The following is a 17,490-nucleotide window of genomic DNA, read 5'->3' on the forward strand; positions in this document are numbered from 1 at the left end:
AATTACTTCTTAAAAAATATATGACACAAGAGACTTTTTTGTTGTTAATCCTCATCCGAGGATATATTTTCCATTGAATTTTTTTAGAGTGTGGAAGGAAGGGAGAGAGACATAGAGAGAGAAACATCGATATGAGAGAGACAAATCAATTGGTTGCTTCCCACACTCGACTGGGGCCAGGGATTGAGCCTACAACCAAGATACGTGCCCTTGACCAGAATTGAACCCATGGCACTTCAGTCCATGGACCGAAGCTCTATCCACTAAGCAAAACCAGCTAGGGCTGACACAGGGACTTCTAAAGCTGGTGCCCTGGCCTGTGTGGCTCAGTTAGTTGAGCATCATCCCATGCACCAAAGGGTTATCAATTCAATTCACAGTCAGGACATATGACCCAGGTTGTGGGTTCGATACCCGGTCAGGGTGTGTGCAGGAGGCGACCGATTGATGTTGTTCACATCAATGTTTTTCTCTCTTTCTCCCTCCCTCTCCCCCCCTTCTCTCTCTAAAGTAAATAAAACACACTTTTAAAAATAAAATAAAACTGACAAAGGCCTTGACTTAATGAGGCAGGCAGAGTGGGCAGGGGAGAAGAAAAAAATATATAATGCTGGGATTTTTTCCCTATAACTTTTTGACAAGGTCATTTGTGGAGTCAATCAGTAAATATTAAGCTATGTAGTAGTATATGGCAAGCCCAATGTTAAGAGTTAGAGGAGACACAAAAATAGATGACAGTTCTTTTATTGAAGAGATTTGGAATCACGACACATATACTGAAAAATTGAGGTGAAGCAGTATTTGTTTCTTCTTAATTAATATTGTTTAGACTACTGGGATATGGGCATTCAGAGAAAGAGATGTACTGGATGGAGTGTATAAGAAATGCTTTGGAGAGAAATGCTCTTGGGCTTTGAAAGGAGACAAGATTTGAAGAGGAATAGTGAAGGAATCTTGAAGATGGGAGAGTAACACAAGCAGGGAGAATGCTGGCCTGATGGTTTTGAATCCAGATCTTCTTTTTTACTAATGTGGGCCAATTAATGAACCTCTTAGCTTCAGTTTTCTCATTTGTAAAGCAGGGATGATAATAATACCGTATAAGATTGTTATGAAGATAAATTTAGCAGGGCACCTGGTTTATGGAAAATGACCACAGGGTTGTTGGCTTCTACAAATCCAGTGACCATTCATGTTGCATTCTGTGTGGATTGATAATCCCTGGAGTATTGCTCCATAGAATACAGTGTAAGCTGTGCCCAGAGGAACATAAAAATCTTGTAGAATAATTTTGTCTTAAATGTGATAGATAGGGTCATGAGCATGGGGGGAGGGATGGGTATGTTTAAGAAGACTGCTATATATGACTTGTAATTAAAGTGTGGATAGAAGCTACAGAAGTAGAAGTGAAGACAAATGAATAGGTAACATGCACCTCAAATGAAAAATCAGTTGGATTTACAATTGACTGGATATAAGGTTGGATCAAAGATGATCCCAAGTTTTTTAGCCTAAATCAGGGGTCCTCAAACTTTTTAAACAGGGGGCCAGTTCACTGTCCCTCAGACCATTGGAGGGCCGGACTATAGTATAAAAAAAACTATAAACAAATTCCTATGCACACTGCACATATCTTATTTTGAAGTAAAAAAACAAAACGGCAAAAACACTCGCATGTGGCCCGCGGGCCGTAGTTTGAGGACACCTGGCCTAAATGACTAGATAAGATTGTGGTGCCAGTCACAAAGCTAGGAAAATTAGGAAGAAAGCTTTTTGAGAAAAAAGGTTTAGTATGATTTATGAATATGGTTGGATTTTGTGTGAAAAGAGGATAAATGATTATAAATGTATATAAAAACAATTGGAAATGATGAAATTAAAGCTTTGGAGAGAGATTAGGACTTGAGATATAATTTGCAAGTCAAAAAACTATAAATTATAGATTATATACTCCATCTTTATTCTTCTGAATGAGAATACAAAACGTGCTGGAGGTCAGGAATGAGGCATATGTTGGAGATGCAGCATAGAGAGGTGGGGAGGAGAAGATTGTTATATTTTCAAATCTTTTGAAATGTTGAGTAGACCAAGTATATCACATGTAAGTAGAAAAAATTAGTACACATTTTCCTAAATTACAAGACCTTAGACTTAGTTGAAGCATACCATACTAGACATGAATATAAAAAATTTCACATATGCCTTTTTTTGAAATACGAGTGTTGATGCAAGCTGGAGATACATAGCAGTGGAGATTTCGTGTCAGGCAATGGAGGAAATAAACCCCACTGAGGCTAGAATGAAGCCCCTGGTTCTGTTGTGCCCAAGTCAGGAATCAGGACAAAAAATGGGTGTGTGTTTTTGCCATGCAATCTCCAAATTGTATGAATTCCTTATTCTACTGTATTTGCTAACCATTCTGGTTTTGTAGGGATTTTATACATTTGCAATTTATTTGAAATTTGGTAATGCTTTATTTATTTTATTCTTTTATCTTAAGCTTTTCTTTAGAAAGACATGGTGACCTGTAAGAAGAGCCATTTTAAAAAGAAAGAAGACCTTCCAAATTTTTTCATTCACACCAGGTTTTAGAATCAGTATTAGTCAATAGAATTCCTTTTTTTTCTATTCTAATAAGTGAGTTGACTATTTTTATAAATTCAATAAAAACTGTATTTCTTTAAATAGGTTTTCTGCCAGATTATGCTGTATTTCTTTAATTTAATACTCTTTTCATTAGGAGAAACTGCCAAGTAAACTTTATCTTGTATAATCATGTTAGGGTTACATTTGCATTATTAATCTGTGTCTTAGGTTATGACCCCAATGCAGTGGTACCTAATCAGAGGGTTGGAGAACATTATATAATCAAGACCTGTTAGGTTGTGTGTGTGTTTTTCAACTTTTCTCAAGTGAATAATTATTATAGTTAATATCCATACATAGAGAGGGGGATAATCAACCCCTCTGTCCCTGTTTTATGATGAATAAACATTTCCAAGAATGTTTACTTAAACTGTATTGTGCAAATGATTTAGGATAGATAACAGGAAATACTTCCTGGAAAGACTTCCTACTCATTGAAAGGAGGAAGTGAGAAAGCCTTTGGAATTTCTCTTCAAGCTCATAAAAACAAGTAATTCTGATTTATACAAACAATAATTATGTAGTCTTAACATGTGGAAATAAACTAGGCCATTAATTGATTTATCAGAATTTGAGCAGATACAGATTTCCTTGGTAGAAGAAAAGAGGAAAAAAAGGAGAAAGAGGCAGAAGAATGGCTAGAAACCCACTACCCTTTAACTCTGTCACTGTGTTTGATATTTTGTTGTATTTTGAGAGAACATTAAGTTCTTGATTTTGTGCCTGATTAGGATTGTTTTTCTCTGCCTAGCTACACAAAATAGATTGACTTCTTGTATGATGGGATTTGGTTATGGGACGAGAAAACCAAAGGCAGGGACATCTTTAAAAAGGAAAGTTATGCATGACTTAAGATTGTGACTCAGTAGTTGAGCATCAACCTATGAACCAAGAGGTCACAGTTCAATTCCCGGTCAGGGCACATGCCCAGGTTGTGGGCTCTATCCCCAGTGTGGGGCATGCAGGAGGCAGCCGATGAATGATTCTCTCTCATCATTGATGTTTCTATCTTTCTCTCCTTCTCCCTTCCTCTCTCTGAAATCATATACATATATGAAACTGTCTTGCATAGAGGTAGTAAGAAGAGGTACCATGAGAGAGATGGGACACCACCCCCAGTGGAAAGTGACATCTGATAAGGTTCTTTAGAATCTTGAGATTTGAAACTGGTATTGGATGTTTAAATAGAAATAAATAAGAAATTAAGTAACTTTTAACCAGTTATTTGGAGCTAAGACTTTATTGAGTAAAGGTAGACATTTTTCAGTTTTCCAAGGGGTTGTTTGATTGACTGACTGACTGACAGACTGATTGAAGAGCTGGGCAAAGAACTTTTTGTGGTATTAATATGGCATGAGGGCCCTGGCTGGTATTGTTCAGTTGGTTGGGCATCATCCCATACACCTGGTCGGGGTGCAAGCAGGAGACAACTGATGTTTCTCTTCCTCTCTCTCCCTGCCTTTCTCTCTCTAAGATCAATTAAAAAAAGAAGAAGAAGGCATGAGTAACTGCAGGATTTCCATACCCTAGGTTTCTTTCTGACAACTCCAAGAATGAATGAGTATAGATTACAATAGTTAAATTTGACATGCACAGTCACTTTTAAATTTTACTTTTTTGGTTTTGGCTTAAAATAGGATAAATATTTGTCTCAAAATATCTTGAACTTAAGTTATAGGAAGTGGTGGTATTCCCAGGTAGGTGGTCAATGCCTACAAAGCCTGAGAATCAGAAGTGACACTTTTCACTCTTTTTGAAATACCCTAATTTTGCAAAATATATGTATTTTATATGTGATATATATGGCAAGATCCAAAAAAGTTCAGCATCAGCAATAATGGGTTCATTGAAGTAAATCTATTCTATGACGAGGTGACGGAAGTTACATTTGTACAAAGATTTTTGCCTGTTCTCAGATTGATTTAGGCCCAACATACATGCCTTCAAGTCTGATGTTTAAACCTTTTTCTTAAAGGATATGAATAAGCATTTGTAACAATAGACTTGTTTTGCATCAAGGAACCTGAAGAAATAAATACAGATGATGAGGTGGAGGATACTTGTGACAACAAGGAGGAAGACCTGGGAGCTGTGGAAGAGCAACGCAGTGTTATCCTACATCTCTTGTCACAGCTCAAGCTGGGCATGGATTTAACAAGAGTAAGTAATGGGATAAACTGTCTGTGGAAATCATTGGGTCAGGACTGTATCTGCTGTATCTGTAATCATTAATGTTGTCAGGGCTTTTTAGTCTTTAGGAGTTTGTTTCTTAGTCTCTCTCTCTCTCTTTTTTTTTTTTTTTTTTTTGTTTCTTAGTCTCTTGATCAGCATTTCTTATTTTCATTAAAGTAATTTCTTACTTTAAAAAATATTACCAGCAGGAAGTTTCATAGCAAATGAGGACTTACAGTTTTCTTGTTTCTGTACAAAATTAAAGGGGTGCATTGGTAGACAGAACTAAAATCTAAAGAAAAGGATGGTCCTAGCCACCTTGGCTCAGTGGTTAGAGCGTCAGCTTGCATACCAAAGAGTCGTGGATTCAATTCTGATCAAGGCACATCCCTCTGTTGCAGGCTCGATCCCCTACCCTCCCTGGCCCCAGTGTGCAGGAGACAATCAATTGATGTTTCTCTCTCTCTGTCTTTCTCCCTCCCACTGTCTCTGAAAATCGATGGAAAAAATATCCTCGGGTGAGGATTAACAAAAAAGAAAAAGAAAAGGATGTATAATCCCACAAAACCATGAAAGGCATTGATACTTCTACTTTACTCTTACTTCCCATGTTGGATAGCACATTTTGGGTATAATCTATAACAGGGGTCCTCAAACTTTTTAAACAGGGGGCCAGTTCACTGTCCCTCAGACCGTTGGAGGGCCGTACTATAGTTTAAAAAAACTATGAACAAATTCCTATGCACACTGCACATATCTTATTTTGAAGTAAAAAAACAAAATGGCAAAAACACCCGCATGTGGCCCGCCGGCCGTAGTTTGAGGACGCCTGATCTATAACAAACATTTTCTGTAAAGGACCAGAAAGTAATTATTTTTTGGCTATATGGGCATAGGTCTCTGTTGGAACTGCTTAACTCTGCCTTTGTAGCCATAGATAATATGTTGAATTGGGCGTGGCTATGTTTCAACAAAACTTTTTTTTTTTAAAATATATATTTTATTGATTTTTTACAGAGAGGAAGGGAGAGGGATAGAGAGTTAGAAACATCGATGAGAGAGAAACATCGATCAGCTGCCTCCTGCACACCTCCTAATGGGGATGTGCCCGCAACCAAAGTACATGCCCTTGACCGGAATCGAACCTGGGACTCCTCAGTCCACAGGCCGATGCTCTATCCACTGAGCCAAACCAGTTAGGGCTCAACAAAACTTTATATATAAAAGCAGGATGCCAGATTTGACCAAAGGCCATACATAGGTTGCAGAGTATGTCTGAATTAACTAGATAGTGGGAATCTTTTCACAATATATGTGTATATAAAATTACCACAATATATACTTAAAATATCTTACAGTTTTGTCAATTATACCTCAATGAAACTGGTGGGGGTGGGGTGGGGTGGGAGTGAGGTCTGAAGACTAGTAGAATCACCATTACCTGAGAACTTGTTAGAAATGCAGAATCTTAGCCCCCAATCCCAGACTCAGAGGACCAGGTACTGCATTTTAATAAGACTCCAAGGTGACTCGTGTATACATTAAAGTTTGATTAGCACTGATCTATAGTTTTTAGTTTTAAGCCAGTCTTCTCCATTCCTAGATTATTTAATTAGTATGCTTAAATTTTTTTAACAGTTAATCTATGTCAATTTAAAAAGATAATCAGGTTTAGCCCCAGCTGGTTTGGCTCAGTAGATAAAGCGTCGGCCTGCAGACCAAAGGGTCCTGGGTTCCGGTCAAGGACATGTATCTTGGTTGCAGGCTCCTCCCTGGCCCCGGCCCTGGTCAGGGCTCGTGCAGGAGGCAACCAATCAATGTGTTTCTCTCACATCAAAGTTCTCTCTGTCTTTCCCTCTTTCTTCCACTCTCTCTCAAAATCAATGGAAAAATATCCTCGGGTGAGGATTATATATATATATATATATATATATATATATATATATATACACACACACACACATACACACACACATACATACACACACACATATATACACACACATGTATATATATGTTTATATATGTATACACACACACACACACAATCAGGTTTAAAAACCTGTATATGTCAAATATTTACTACTGTGGATTGTGTACTTTGAATTACTACTGATATTACTTTGCATTAGTATGGCATTTCAAAATTGACTTATGAAGTGTATTTCAAATTGAAGTTTTTTATGCCAGTGAAATAGTGAAAGTAGGTTAAAAGGTTCTTTGATTCATCGAATTATTCATCTGAAGATATAATTTGAATAGAAAGCACATTGCCTTTTATGTTCATTTAGAAGTATTTCAAATTTTGAAAAAACACACATTTATTTGTTTTCTTAAACTTACAGTCATTATAGAAGGGTTTAAAAGTAAGTGGATTGGGGAGTACACTTCTAGTTGCTAGATGGAATGCTGCCCGATTCATGAATCACTTAATAAAGCCAATTAAAGCTTAAAATAAAATAGATGGAATTAATAGCCTGCTAAGAAGCAGACATTTTTGGAATTAATAAAGAAACCCATTAACCTTTCATCTTCATCTAACAACATCTCAACTGGGTATCATTTTTATTCTAGAAATATTTTCATATTAGTAGTTCAGAAAAGACTGTTAGTTCTAAAATTAGTTCTAATGAGTAATCATATAAGGGATTTGCTATCCTTTAGTAGACTTAGGTACATAAGGTATAAGTACAGTGTTGTGGTTTATGAGGCATAAGACATTTGAAAAGAATGTGCTGTGATAGTAATGCAGATGGTTAAGTGCTCTTTTGGCATGAATAACTGTATATAATATACTTTCCCCACATTTTTGCCTTGTTAATTTAAAAGATGCATATCCCTGGCTGATTTGGCTCAGTGGATAGAGTGTCAGCCTGCAGACTGAAGGGTCCAGAGTTCGATTTCGGTCAAGGGCACATGCCGGTTGCGGGCTCGATCCCCAGTGTGGAGCGTGGCATGCAGGAGGCAGCCGATCAATGATTCTCATCATTGATGTTTCTGTCTCTTTCTCCCTCTCCCTTCCTCTCTGAAATCAATAAAAATATGTATTTTTTTAAAAGAAAAATAAGTATATATAGCCCTGGCTGGTGTTCAATTGGTTGGAGTGTCGTCCCATACACTAAAAGGATGAAGATTCGCTCTGGTCAGAGCACATACGGGAGGCAAGCGATCAATGTTTCTCTCTAATATCCATGTTTTCTCTATCCCCCCCTTCCTCTCTCTAAAGTCAATAAAAATAAATTTGTAAAAGGTGTGTATATAAAGTCACTAAAATTTACCAATCACGGAGTACAAACATTCACATAACTTTTTTTAAAATGGTGCTTTTCGAACAACATTAAAAAACTTGGTGACTAAACTGCAGTCACATCCACCGCTTATCTACAATAACACTGACACAACAAATATTTATCGAACCCCTCTTATAGACCAGACACTGTACTAGGTGCTGGGACTACAGCAACAAAAAGAAGGTAACCATGTTTGTAGCCTGCATGTTGTGAATAAATAACATACATTTTCCCCACTGTTCATTTTCCCTTTTTAAATATTATGAATTTAGTATAATTAAATACTTCAGAAGGTTTTGGAAAATAAAAGGGAAAAAAACCTCCTATAATTTTACCACCTTAACAACATACTAGTAACTCTCACTTTCTGAGATTCCCTTGTAATCTTTCTTCATATAATTACAGTTTATATATATTTTGTGGCATTTCCTTTTTTAGATGTTTTTGTGAAATGTGTTATACACACAGAAGACTAAATAGAATGCATATAAACATTTCAAAGTGCGTTGGTGAAACGATTACCCATGTACCCACAACTCAGATTAAGTTATAGAACACTAAAGGCCCTGTGGGATCCCTCGGCCTGGCCTGCGCCCTCTCGCAAGCCGGGACCCCTCGGGGGATGTCAGATAGCCGTTTTTTGGCCGGATCCCCACAGGCCTGATCCAGACAGGAGGGAGCCCGATCCTGTGCTTTGAGTGTCTGTCCCCTGGTGGTCAGTGTGTGTCATAGTGACTGGTCGATTGGTCATTCGGTCACTTAGGCTTTTTATATACATAGATTGTCAAAACTTGGAAGCTCTTTGAATGCCCCTCCTGGTTGTAGTCCCCTACTTGTTCCTAGATGCAACTACTTACTTGACTTTTGTGTTAATCATCCTCATACTTTCCTATATAGTTTTACCACCTATTTATATACCCCATAACAGCGTTACTTCTCTTAGAAAAAAGTGAATAGCCAACACAAGCTTAGCTGTATAAGGAATGTAGGCAGTGAGAGTAAGCTGCTCAGTATTTTCTGCTTCTAAGCCAGCTGTGACTTACCTCCAACTCTCAGCAGTAGATTGAAGCCACAACATGTCTATGGGTGAAATGAGTGTCTTCAGCCAATCAGACAGCAGTGACATATCTTGGTATAGGATTCTTTTTATCTATTGTCTTTGGGCACTTGGTGAACCTTTTCAGTATGAAAACTTATATTTTTCAGTTCTCTGAAATCTTGAATTATTTCATTGGTAATTTTCTCTCCATTTTTTTGCTGTTCTCTCTCTCTCTCAAACTCTTATTACATGGCTATTGGACTCCCTGGTTCTCTCTCTCTTTTTTTTTTCTTCTTTTCTCTCCACTGGGAAGGTTTTTGTTTCCTTTTAAGCATGCTTTTAAAATAATCTTAAAATTTTATTTTTGTATAATTGGTAAAACCAATGCTTATTTTTTAATGAGCTTTGTGGCTTTGTGTTTAATACCCATTTAGGCTGAAATGTTTTCTGAGAGATAAGAATAGTTATCTATATTGGATTAACATTTCTCTATTTTGTTGTTTTTATTGTTTTAGGTGGTGCTTCCTACATTTATCCTAGAGAAGCGTTCCTTGCTGGAAATGTATGCAGATTTTATGTCTCATCCCGATTTATTTATAGCCATCAGTGATGGAGCCACAGCTGAGGACAGGATGATTCGTTTTGTTGAGTACTACCTTACCTCATTTCATGAAGGCCGTAAGGGAGCCATTGCTAAGAAACCATACAATCCTATCATTGGAGAAACATTTCACTGTTCCTGGAAGATGCCAAAAAGCGAGGTAGCATCCAGTGTTACTAGCAACTCTTCCACCCAGGCAGTCACAAATCATGCTCCTCTATCAGAGGAGGCTTTAAGCCAGGTCGGACCAGACTGCTATACAGTCAGATTTGTTGCTGAACAGGTTTCCCATCATCCTCCAGTATCAGGATTTTATGCAGAATGTGCAGAGAGGAAGATGTGTGTAAATGCGCATGTCTGGACTAAGAGCAAATTCTTAGGCATGTCGATAGGCGTGACGATGGTTGGAGAAGGTAAGTAGAAAAATTGTTCTCCAATTTTTAATACAAATTATAATCTTAAATTTTGGGAATCTAGATAAATATGAATTATAAATTTGAAATGTTATGTGTACTATTCCCCTCCCCCACCCCCACCCCCATTTCCTAGTATGTTACAGAATGCTGGTGGGGCGAGGGGGCATATTAATGAAAAATATAAATTCTTTTATATTTTTCCTGATTTTAAATGTAAAATATTTTTATTGTAGAAAATTCAGAAAACTTAGAAGAGTATCAAGGAGGAAATAAAAGCATCTCTAATTCTTCCATTCAGAAATGCATAAATTTTGCTAACATTTTGTATTTTTGAGTGTGTGTATGTTCATACTTTTATTTTAGATTTATAAACTTAGGAGTAATTCTCTCCATATAGTTTTCTTTCCCACTTTTTTTTACACTAAATATTAATTTTCCCATGTCACTGATAATACTTGAAAATATATGTTTTCATTATTATAAAAAGCACTCAAGAAATATCTTGTAGATAAATCTTCATCTTTTCTATTTCTTTTAAATATATCCACATTTGTAAGGAGATATTCATAGACTATTTTAAAATACATTGCCAAACTTTAATTCTACTTCAGCTAAAGGTTATGAAAAAATAATTTAGGAAATACAGTGTTTTTTGGCCAAGAATGCAAAACAAAACAAAAAAACCTCCACAGAAATCATTACAGAGTTACTGCAAATACAGGGTGGAACAAAAGTAAGTTTACAGTTGTTTGTATGGAAAATAATACAATGATAAATAATAATATAAGAATAAACTCTTTTGCATACTCAAAATTGTAAACTTACTTTTATCCTACCCTGTATAAAGGCAGAAAAAACTACCATTTTAATGTTAAGGGAACACCATTGTGCATAGAATAATTTGTTCTGAATGTAAACTTAACAGTATAGGGCATAATTTAGCCTGTGACTCTAACATTTTGAGATTGTGTTATTGTAGCTGCAAAGAAAATATTTTATCCCCGTTTCAGTTTTTCCTATAGTATTTTTAATATCTGTTGTTGTGAGTCTAACCATTTTCCAGATGTTTCAAACTAAGCAAGAGTTTTATAACATTAGAAAATATTTTATTAGTTTAAAAATAAAGTTTGCGCCGAGACCGGTTTGGCTCAGTGGATAGAGCGTCGGCCTGCGGACTCAAAGGTCCTGGGTTCGATTCCGGTCAAGGCATGTACCTTGGTTGCGGGCACATCCCCAGTGAGGGGTGTGCAGGAGGCAGCTGATCGATGTTTCTCTCTCATCGATGTTTCTAGCTCTTTATCCCTCTCTCTTCCTCTCTGTAAAAAAATCAATAAAATATATTTAAAAAATAAAAATAAAAAAATAAAGTTTGCCACCTACACCTTTTAACATTAGCCCTGAACGCTTCATAAATACATTTATTTATTTTATAGATTAAAAAACTGAAGTCTAGATGATGGGATGTGTCTGGGTAATTCAGGTTAAGAAAGGCATAGCCAGAAGGAGGCAGAGAGCCTCATTCTTTGGCACATTATTCCTCAGGACAGTTCTCTTATCAGCTCATATAACAGAAGGAAACTGGTAATGATAGCCTCTTCCACTCCAAGAAAGGAAATACCTCAAGATATGAGGAAAAGCATTAATATCTTAAACATGCATTAATTGTGGAGGAGGTATATAATAGATAATTTTTAATTATTTAAGTCTTAATTATATATTCATGAAACGCCTTTTAGAAATTAAATTGTTATTGGTTATCCTCAAAAGGAAGTAAATTAAATAATAGAATGGGACTTAGGACAATTCATTTTGCTCCTATAGCAGCTATGTTTTTTATTTTATTATTTTTTAAAATATATTTTTATTGATTTCAAAGAGGATGGGATAGGGAGAAAGAGATAGGAACATCAGTGATGAGAGAGAATCATTGATTGGCCACCTCCCCATTAGAGATCAAGCCTGCAACCCAACCCAGCACGTTCCCTGACTGGGAATCGAACCGTGACCTCCTGGTTCATAGGTTGACGCTCAAATCTCTGAGCCACACCAGCCGGGCAGAAGCCATGTTTTTATTTAATAGTTGAGGAAAATTCTGTTTATTAGATAAATGATATTTTAGAATTCTTTGGATCTCAGTTGTTTTTACTAGTGTATTATCACATACATTTGAAACTGGGTGTTTATTTCTTCAGGTCTTAAATTCCACAGTGTATGCTACTTATGTGAAATGTATTCTTAGAAATCAAAGATTATAAATCCAGTTTATAAGATCATATATTTTTAGAAAAGTAATAAAAATATCTTCTAACTTCGAATTAATCAATTTATTATTAAACACTTGAAGTATACCCAAGTAAATTATGTCTTCTGACATCTCCCATTATATATAAACATATTATAGCCAGAACCATATCCCCTATGAAATGGGTCGATAATTCTTGATTTATTGTTGCCCTTTATGAAAACTACTAAGGGTGCCCGGCCGGCATGGCTCAGTGGTTGAGCATCCACCTATGAACCAGGAGGTCACAGGTTCGATTCACAGTCAGAGCACATGCCCGGGTTGCAGAATCGATCCCCAGATCCCTAGTACAGGGCATTCAGGAGGCAGCCAATCCATGGTTCTCTTTTATCATGGATGTTTCTATCTCTCTCTCTCCTCCCTTCCTCTCTGAAATCAATAAATATATATATTTTTAAAAAACTACTAAGGGCAATAAAAAAGGTTGGTTACTACATGTAAAATAGACTCAGTTTGTCTATTTGCTTATCCTAAAAATAAACTATATTAAAATATTTATTGTAACTCTTGCCCTAATTTGCGAATATTCAGAACAGAGTACTTAATGAGCATTCATTAAGAGAGAGATACTGGAACAGTTCGTACCAGTGGTACATATCCAGTTCAGTAATTATTTTGATGTTAACTAGATAATAAGCTAAAGTTGGTAATAGAGCTCAAGACTTCTTAGAGTCTCTTAATTATTTAGTACTAGTGCCCTAGTGCACGGATTCATGCACATTGAAAGGAGATTAATTAGAAAGTGGCCGGCGGGACAGGACTGCACGAGACAGGCCAGGCACGCCCTGGAGCCAACCTCCCGCGGTCCCTCCCCAGCCAGCCGCACCTGGGGTGGCGCCGTGGCTCGAAGGGCATCTGCTGAGTGAGCGGGGTCCCTTCAGAAGGTGGGGTCACTTGGCCTGGCCTGCAGGGATCAGGCCAAAACCGTCTCTTCAACATCCCGCAAGAGCTGTCACAGATTGCAAGAGGGAGGTTCTCAGGTGACACACCCCAAAATCAGGCTCCTTCCTCTCTGTTTCTGGGATGTGTCACCTGAGAACCGCCGCTGCCAAGTCACCAAAGCTCAGCAGCTCCTGCGTTGAGCATCTGCTCCCTGGTTGTCATTGCATATCATAGCTACCGGACAGATGATCCCTTAGTCTTTTATATATATAGATAGATTGATTAGTCATTAATTTAATTCCCTTTTTATATGTTTTTTAAACTTCTTAATATAGCATCACTTAATATGTAACAAGCCCATTTAGAGTAATATTTTTTTGAAAACTACCACTTCTGTCTCTTGTAACTTTACCATAAATACTTCAAAATTTGGCAAACAGAATTTTGATGATCATAGTTTTATCATAAAATTTCATTTTTTCCTTAATATACATAAAATAGAATGAAAAACACTTTTCATCATACCATCTGAGATTAATGTCTACAACTCTATAACATTAAACAAAGTTATTTCCAAACTGCTGAAAAAGTTGTTAATACTAATTACTTTTTGTAATATTTAATAATGATCAAATCTTAGCATGGCCTTAAACTCTGACTTAAGGTTTTTATTTTTAGGATCGTTAGAGGGAACTCTTGTACTATTTCCACTGAACATTTTCTGGTTTTATGAACCCCACAGAAATAGTGAGGTCATAGTGGAAGTAATCTTGATTCACTATTAGCAGGAATTGGTGTCAAATTCAATTGTAAATGAAGCCAGTTTCATCCAAAGCTAAATAAAAATTAAGCAAAATTATGTTTATTTACTAGACAGGAGAAAACATAATATGGATTTTTCATAGCTGTATTTTTACCATATTAACAACCTTCATGTTTTTATATTCAGGTATCCTTAGTCTATTGGAGCATGGAGAAGAGTATACATTTTCTCTACCTTGTGCATATGCCCGGTCAATTTTAACTGTTCCTTGGGTGGAACTGGGTGGCAAAGTCAGTGTCAACTGTGCAAAAACTGGTTATTCAGCCAGCATCACTTTTCATACTAAGCCATTTTATGGTGGCAAACTGCACCGGTAAGAACATTGTAATGATATTTGGCTCTTATTCTATCTGTTTGATCTTTTATTATAACTCCTTATTGTTTTTCTGCTTTGTTTTATGTGAAATGGGGTTGGATTTTTATTTATGTTTATTTTTTAATATATTTCATCTTTCAAGGCATTCTGGAAATCATGACCTGGTTTAACAAATAGTGACAGATCTATCTACTCTTGTAAAATTTTCCTGGTTAAATAGCTAACAAGATGTAGAATAGAATTCATAACATGAATATGCAGCTTCTGGCCCAAATTCTGCCTTTAAAAGGGATTTAAACTTGGATCCAGATCTCCGTGGAGGCAGCTATTGCTACAGGTTAGTGTAAAAATGCATCTAGCCATTAGAAATAGTTCAAGAAGTACAATGAAGGAAGCCAGTGTCTTTAAGCACCAATATTGAATTGTATCTTTGTTTTAATTCCATCCCGGAATTGGACAATTATGTATATTTTTTTCGTGGCTTGTTGATCTCTTAAGCCCTAGTCCAGATCACCCAAACTATATGAGGACAAGCTTTCTAATAGGATCCCTCAAAAGGAGACTGACTCTTTCCTTAAGCTTTTTTTTTTTTCTAAAATATTTTTATTGATTTCAGAGAGGAAGGGAGAGGGAGAGAGAGACTGAAACAATGATGAGAGAGAATCATTGATCGGCTGCCCCCTGCACACCCCCCCACTGGGGTTCAAGCCTGCAACCTGGGCATGTGCCCTTGACCAGAATCAAACCCAGGACCCTTCAGTCTGCTGGCTGATGCTCTATCCACTGAGCAAAACTGGCTAGGGCCTTCCTTAAACTTTTGATGTCTATTATGAGGTATCCCTGAAGAAGGGATAGTTTTCTTTTTCTACAAAGTTTTTATTGAAGAATAATACACATACAAAAGTATACAAGTTAATTTGACTTTGTGAGTATTTGAGCACTTTGATTTAGACATGGAATATTACTGGCATCCCAGAATCCTTCCTCCTGCCCTGTTACAGTTATACAGTTATACACATACACACACACACACACTCTTAAGTTAACTACTTACATTCTTCCCACTTAAGGTAGCCACTATCTGATTTCTAACACTGTAGATGAGTTTTGCCTGTTTTTGAAATCTACATAAATTAAATCATATACTATGTGCTTTTTCATACCTGACTCATTTTGCTCAAATTATGTTTTTGAGATTCATCCATGTAAAGTTGTAGTTTATTCTCCTTACTGACTTTTTTCTGTTGTATGACTGCCACAATTTATAGTGCTGCTAGGTCAGTGTTTGGTGAACATATGTATGAATTTCTGAGGTAGATATGTAGGAGTGGAATTGCTGGTTGTAGGGTATGAAGTTGAACTTTATTAGATATTGCCAGTTTCTTTTTTTATTGATTTTAGAGAAAGGGAGAGGGAGAACGAGATAGAAACATCAATGATGAGAGAGAATCATTGATCAGCTGCCTCCTACATGCCCCCTCCTGGGGATTGAGCCAGCAACCTGGGTATGTACCCTGATAGGGAATCCAACCATCACCTCCTAGTTTGTGAGTCAATGCTCAACCACTGAGCCACACCGGCTGGGTGCTTCCAATTTTTCTTAAGTGGGTATACCAAAATACTCTCCTGTCAATCCTGTATGAGACTTTTAGGTACATATAGTTATTTTACTTCTTTTTCATTGGATGAGTAGTATTCAACAATCTTAGAAGTGGAAAGAAAGACTAATTAGCTCCCAGGCATTGAATAAGCCTTTAATTTATGGATTCTAAAACACTGAAGCAGAGAATTAAAAAAAAAAATTACAGATCACCCAAACAGAACCACTAGACATTGTCAGAATCCTTATAGAAGGTGGTTCACACTCTGTTATATGTACTTCTACTTAGTCTCATTATAGTAACCACAGGATTCAAACCTTAAAATTAGAAGGGACTTTAGAAGAAGTCACTGGACTGACATTTACTTGACACATAAATCCCTCTGCTACGCCCACAAGCCATGCCCACAAGCCAATCAGGAGCGAGTATGCAAATTGACCCAACAAATATGGTGGCGGCCACAGAGCTGGAGCAAGCAGGAGGCTTGGGTTGCCCCCAGTGATGGAGGAAGCCAAGCTTTCCACCCGCCCTGGCCAGCCCTGGCCTCCGCTCAAGGCTACAAAGTTTCTATTATAAAGATAAATAAATCCCAGATACCAGGGCTTCTGCTTGGGTCACTGGGGGGCGTGGCCAGCCTGCAAACCACCACAGGCGCCTCGCCCAGGCCGCCCCAAGGGAACCCCCACCCTGATCCGGGACACCATTCAGGGCAAACCAGCCGGCCCCCACCCATGCACTAGGCCTCTATCCTATCTAATAAAAGTAATATGCAAATTGACCATCACTCCAAAACACAAGATGGCTGCCCCCATGTGGTCAAAGATGGGTGCCCCCATGTGGACACAAGATGGCCAGCAGGGGAGGGCAGTTGGGAGGGACCAGGCCTGCAAGGGATGGTAGTTGGGGGTGATCAAGCCTGCAGGGGAGGACAGTTAGGGGTGACCAGGCCAGCAGAGGAGGGAAGTTGGGGGCGACTGGGCCTGCAGGGGAGAGCAGTTGGGGGGAACCAGGCCTGCAGGGAAGGGCAATTGGGGGGACCAGGCCTGCAGGGGAGGGCAGTTAGGGGTGACCAGGCTGGCAGGGGAGGGCAGTTAGGGGCAATCAGGCTGGCAGGGGAGCAGTTAGGCATCAATAGGCTGGCAGGGGAGTGATCAGGCTGGCAGGCAGAAGCGGTTAGGGGCAATCAGGAAGGCAGGCAGGCGAGCAGTTGGAAGCCAGCAGTCCTGGATTGTGAGAGGGATGTCTGACTGCCCATTTAGGCCCGATCCCAGTAGGATCGGGCCTAAACGGGCAATTGGACATCCCTCAAGGGGTACCAGATTGGAGAGGGTGCAGGCTGGGCTAAGGGACACACACACACACACACCCCCGCCCCCGTGCACGAATTTCATGCACTGGGCCT

The 17,490-nt window shown here is 38.1% G+C and overlaps 1 protein-coding gene across 2 annotated transcripts in view; it reads left to right on the forward strand.

The window, feature by feature from the left end:
• Positions 1-17,490, forward strand: part of OSBPL11 (oxysterol binding protein like 11) — an 89,414-nt gene that overhangs the window by 56,028 nt on the left and 15,896 nt on the right. For both annotated transcript variants that reach the window (XM_008155499.3, XM_054713900.1), the window contains exons 8-10: positions 4,666-4,806; positions 9,663-10,161; positions 14,298-14,484. In XM_008155499.3, coding sequence (XP_008153721.2) covers positions 4,666-4,806; positions 9,663-10,161; positions 14,298-14,484 — 827 coding nt within the window. The remainder of the gene's footprint in view (positions 1-4,665; positions 4,807-9,662; positions 10,162-14,297; positions 14,485-17,490) is intronic.

This window comes from Eptesicus fuscus, chromosome 3 (assembly GCF_027574615.1).
Source record: "Eptesicus fuscus isolate TK198812 chromosome 3, DD_ASM_mEF_20220401, whole genome shotgun sequence".
In the NCBI taxonomy this organism is placed as follows: domain Eukaryota; kingdom Metazoa; phylum Chordata; class Mammalia; order Chiroptera; family Vespertilionidae; genus Eptesicus; species Eptesicus fuscus.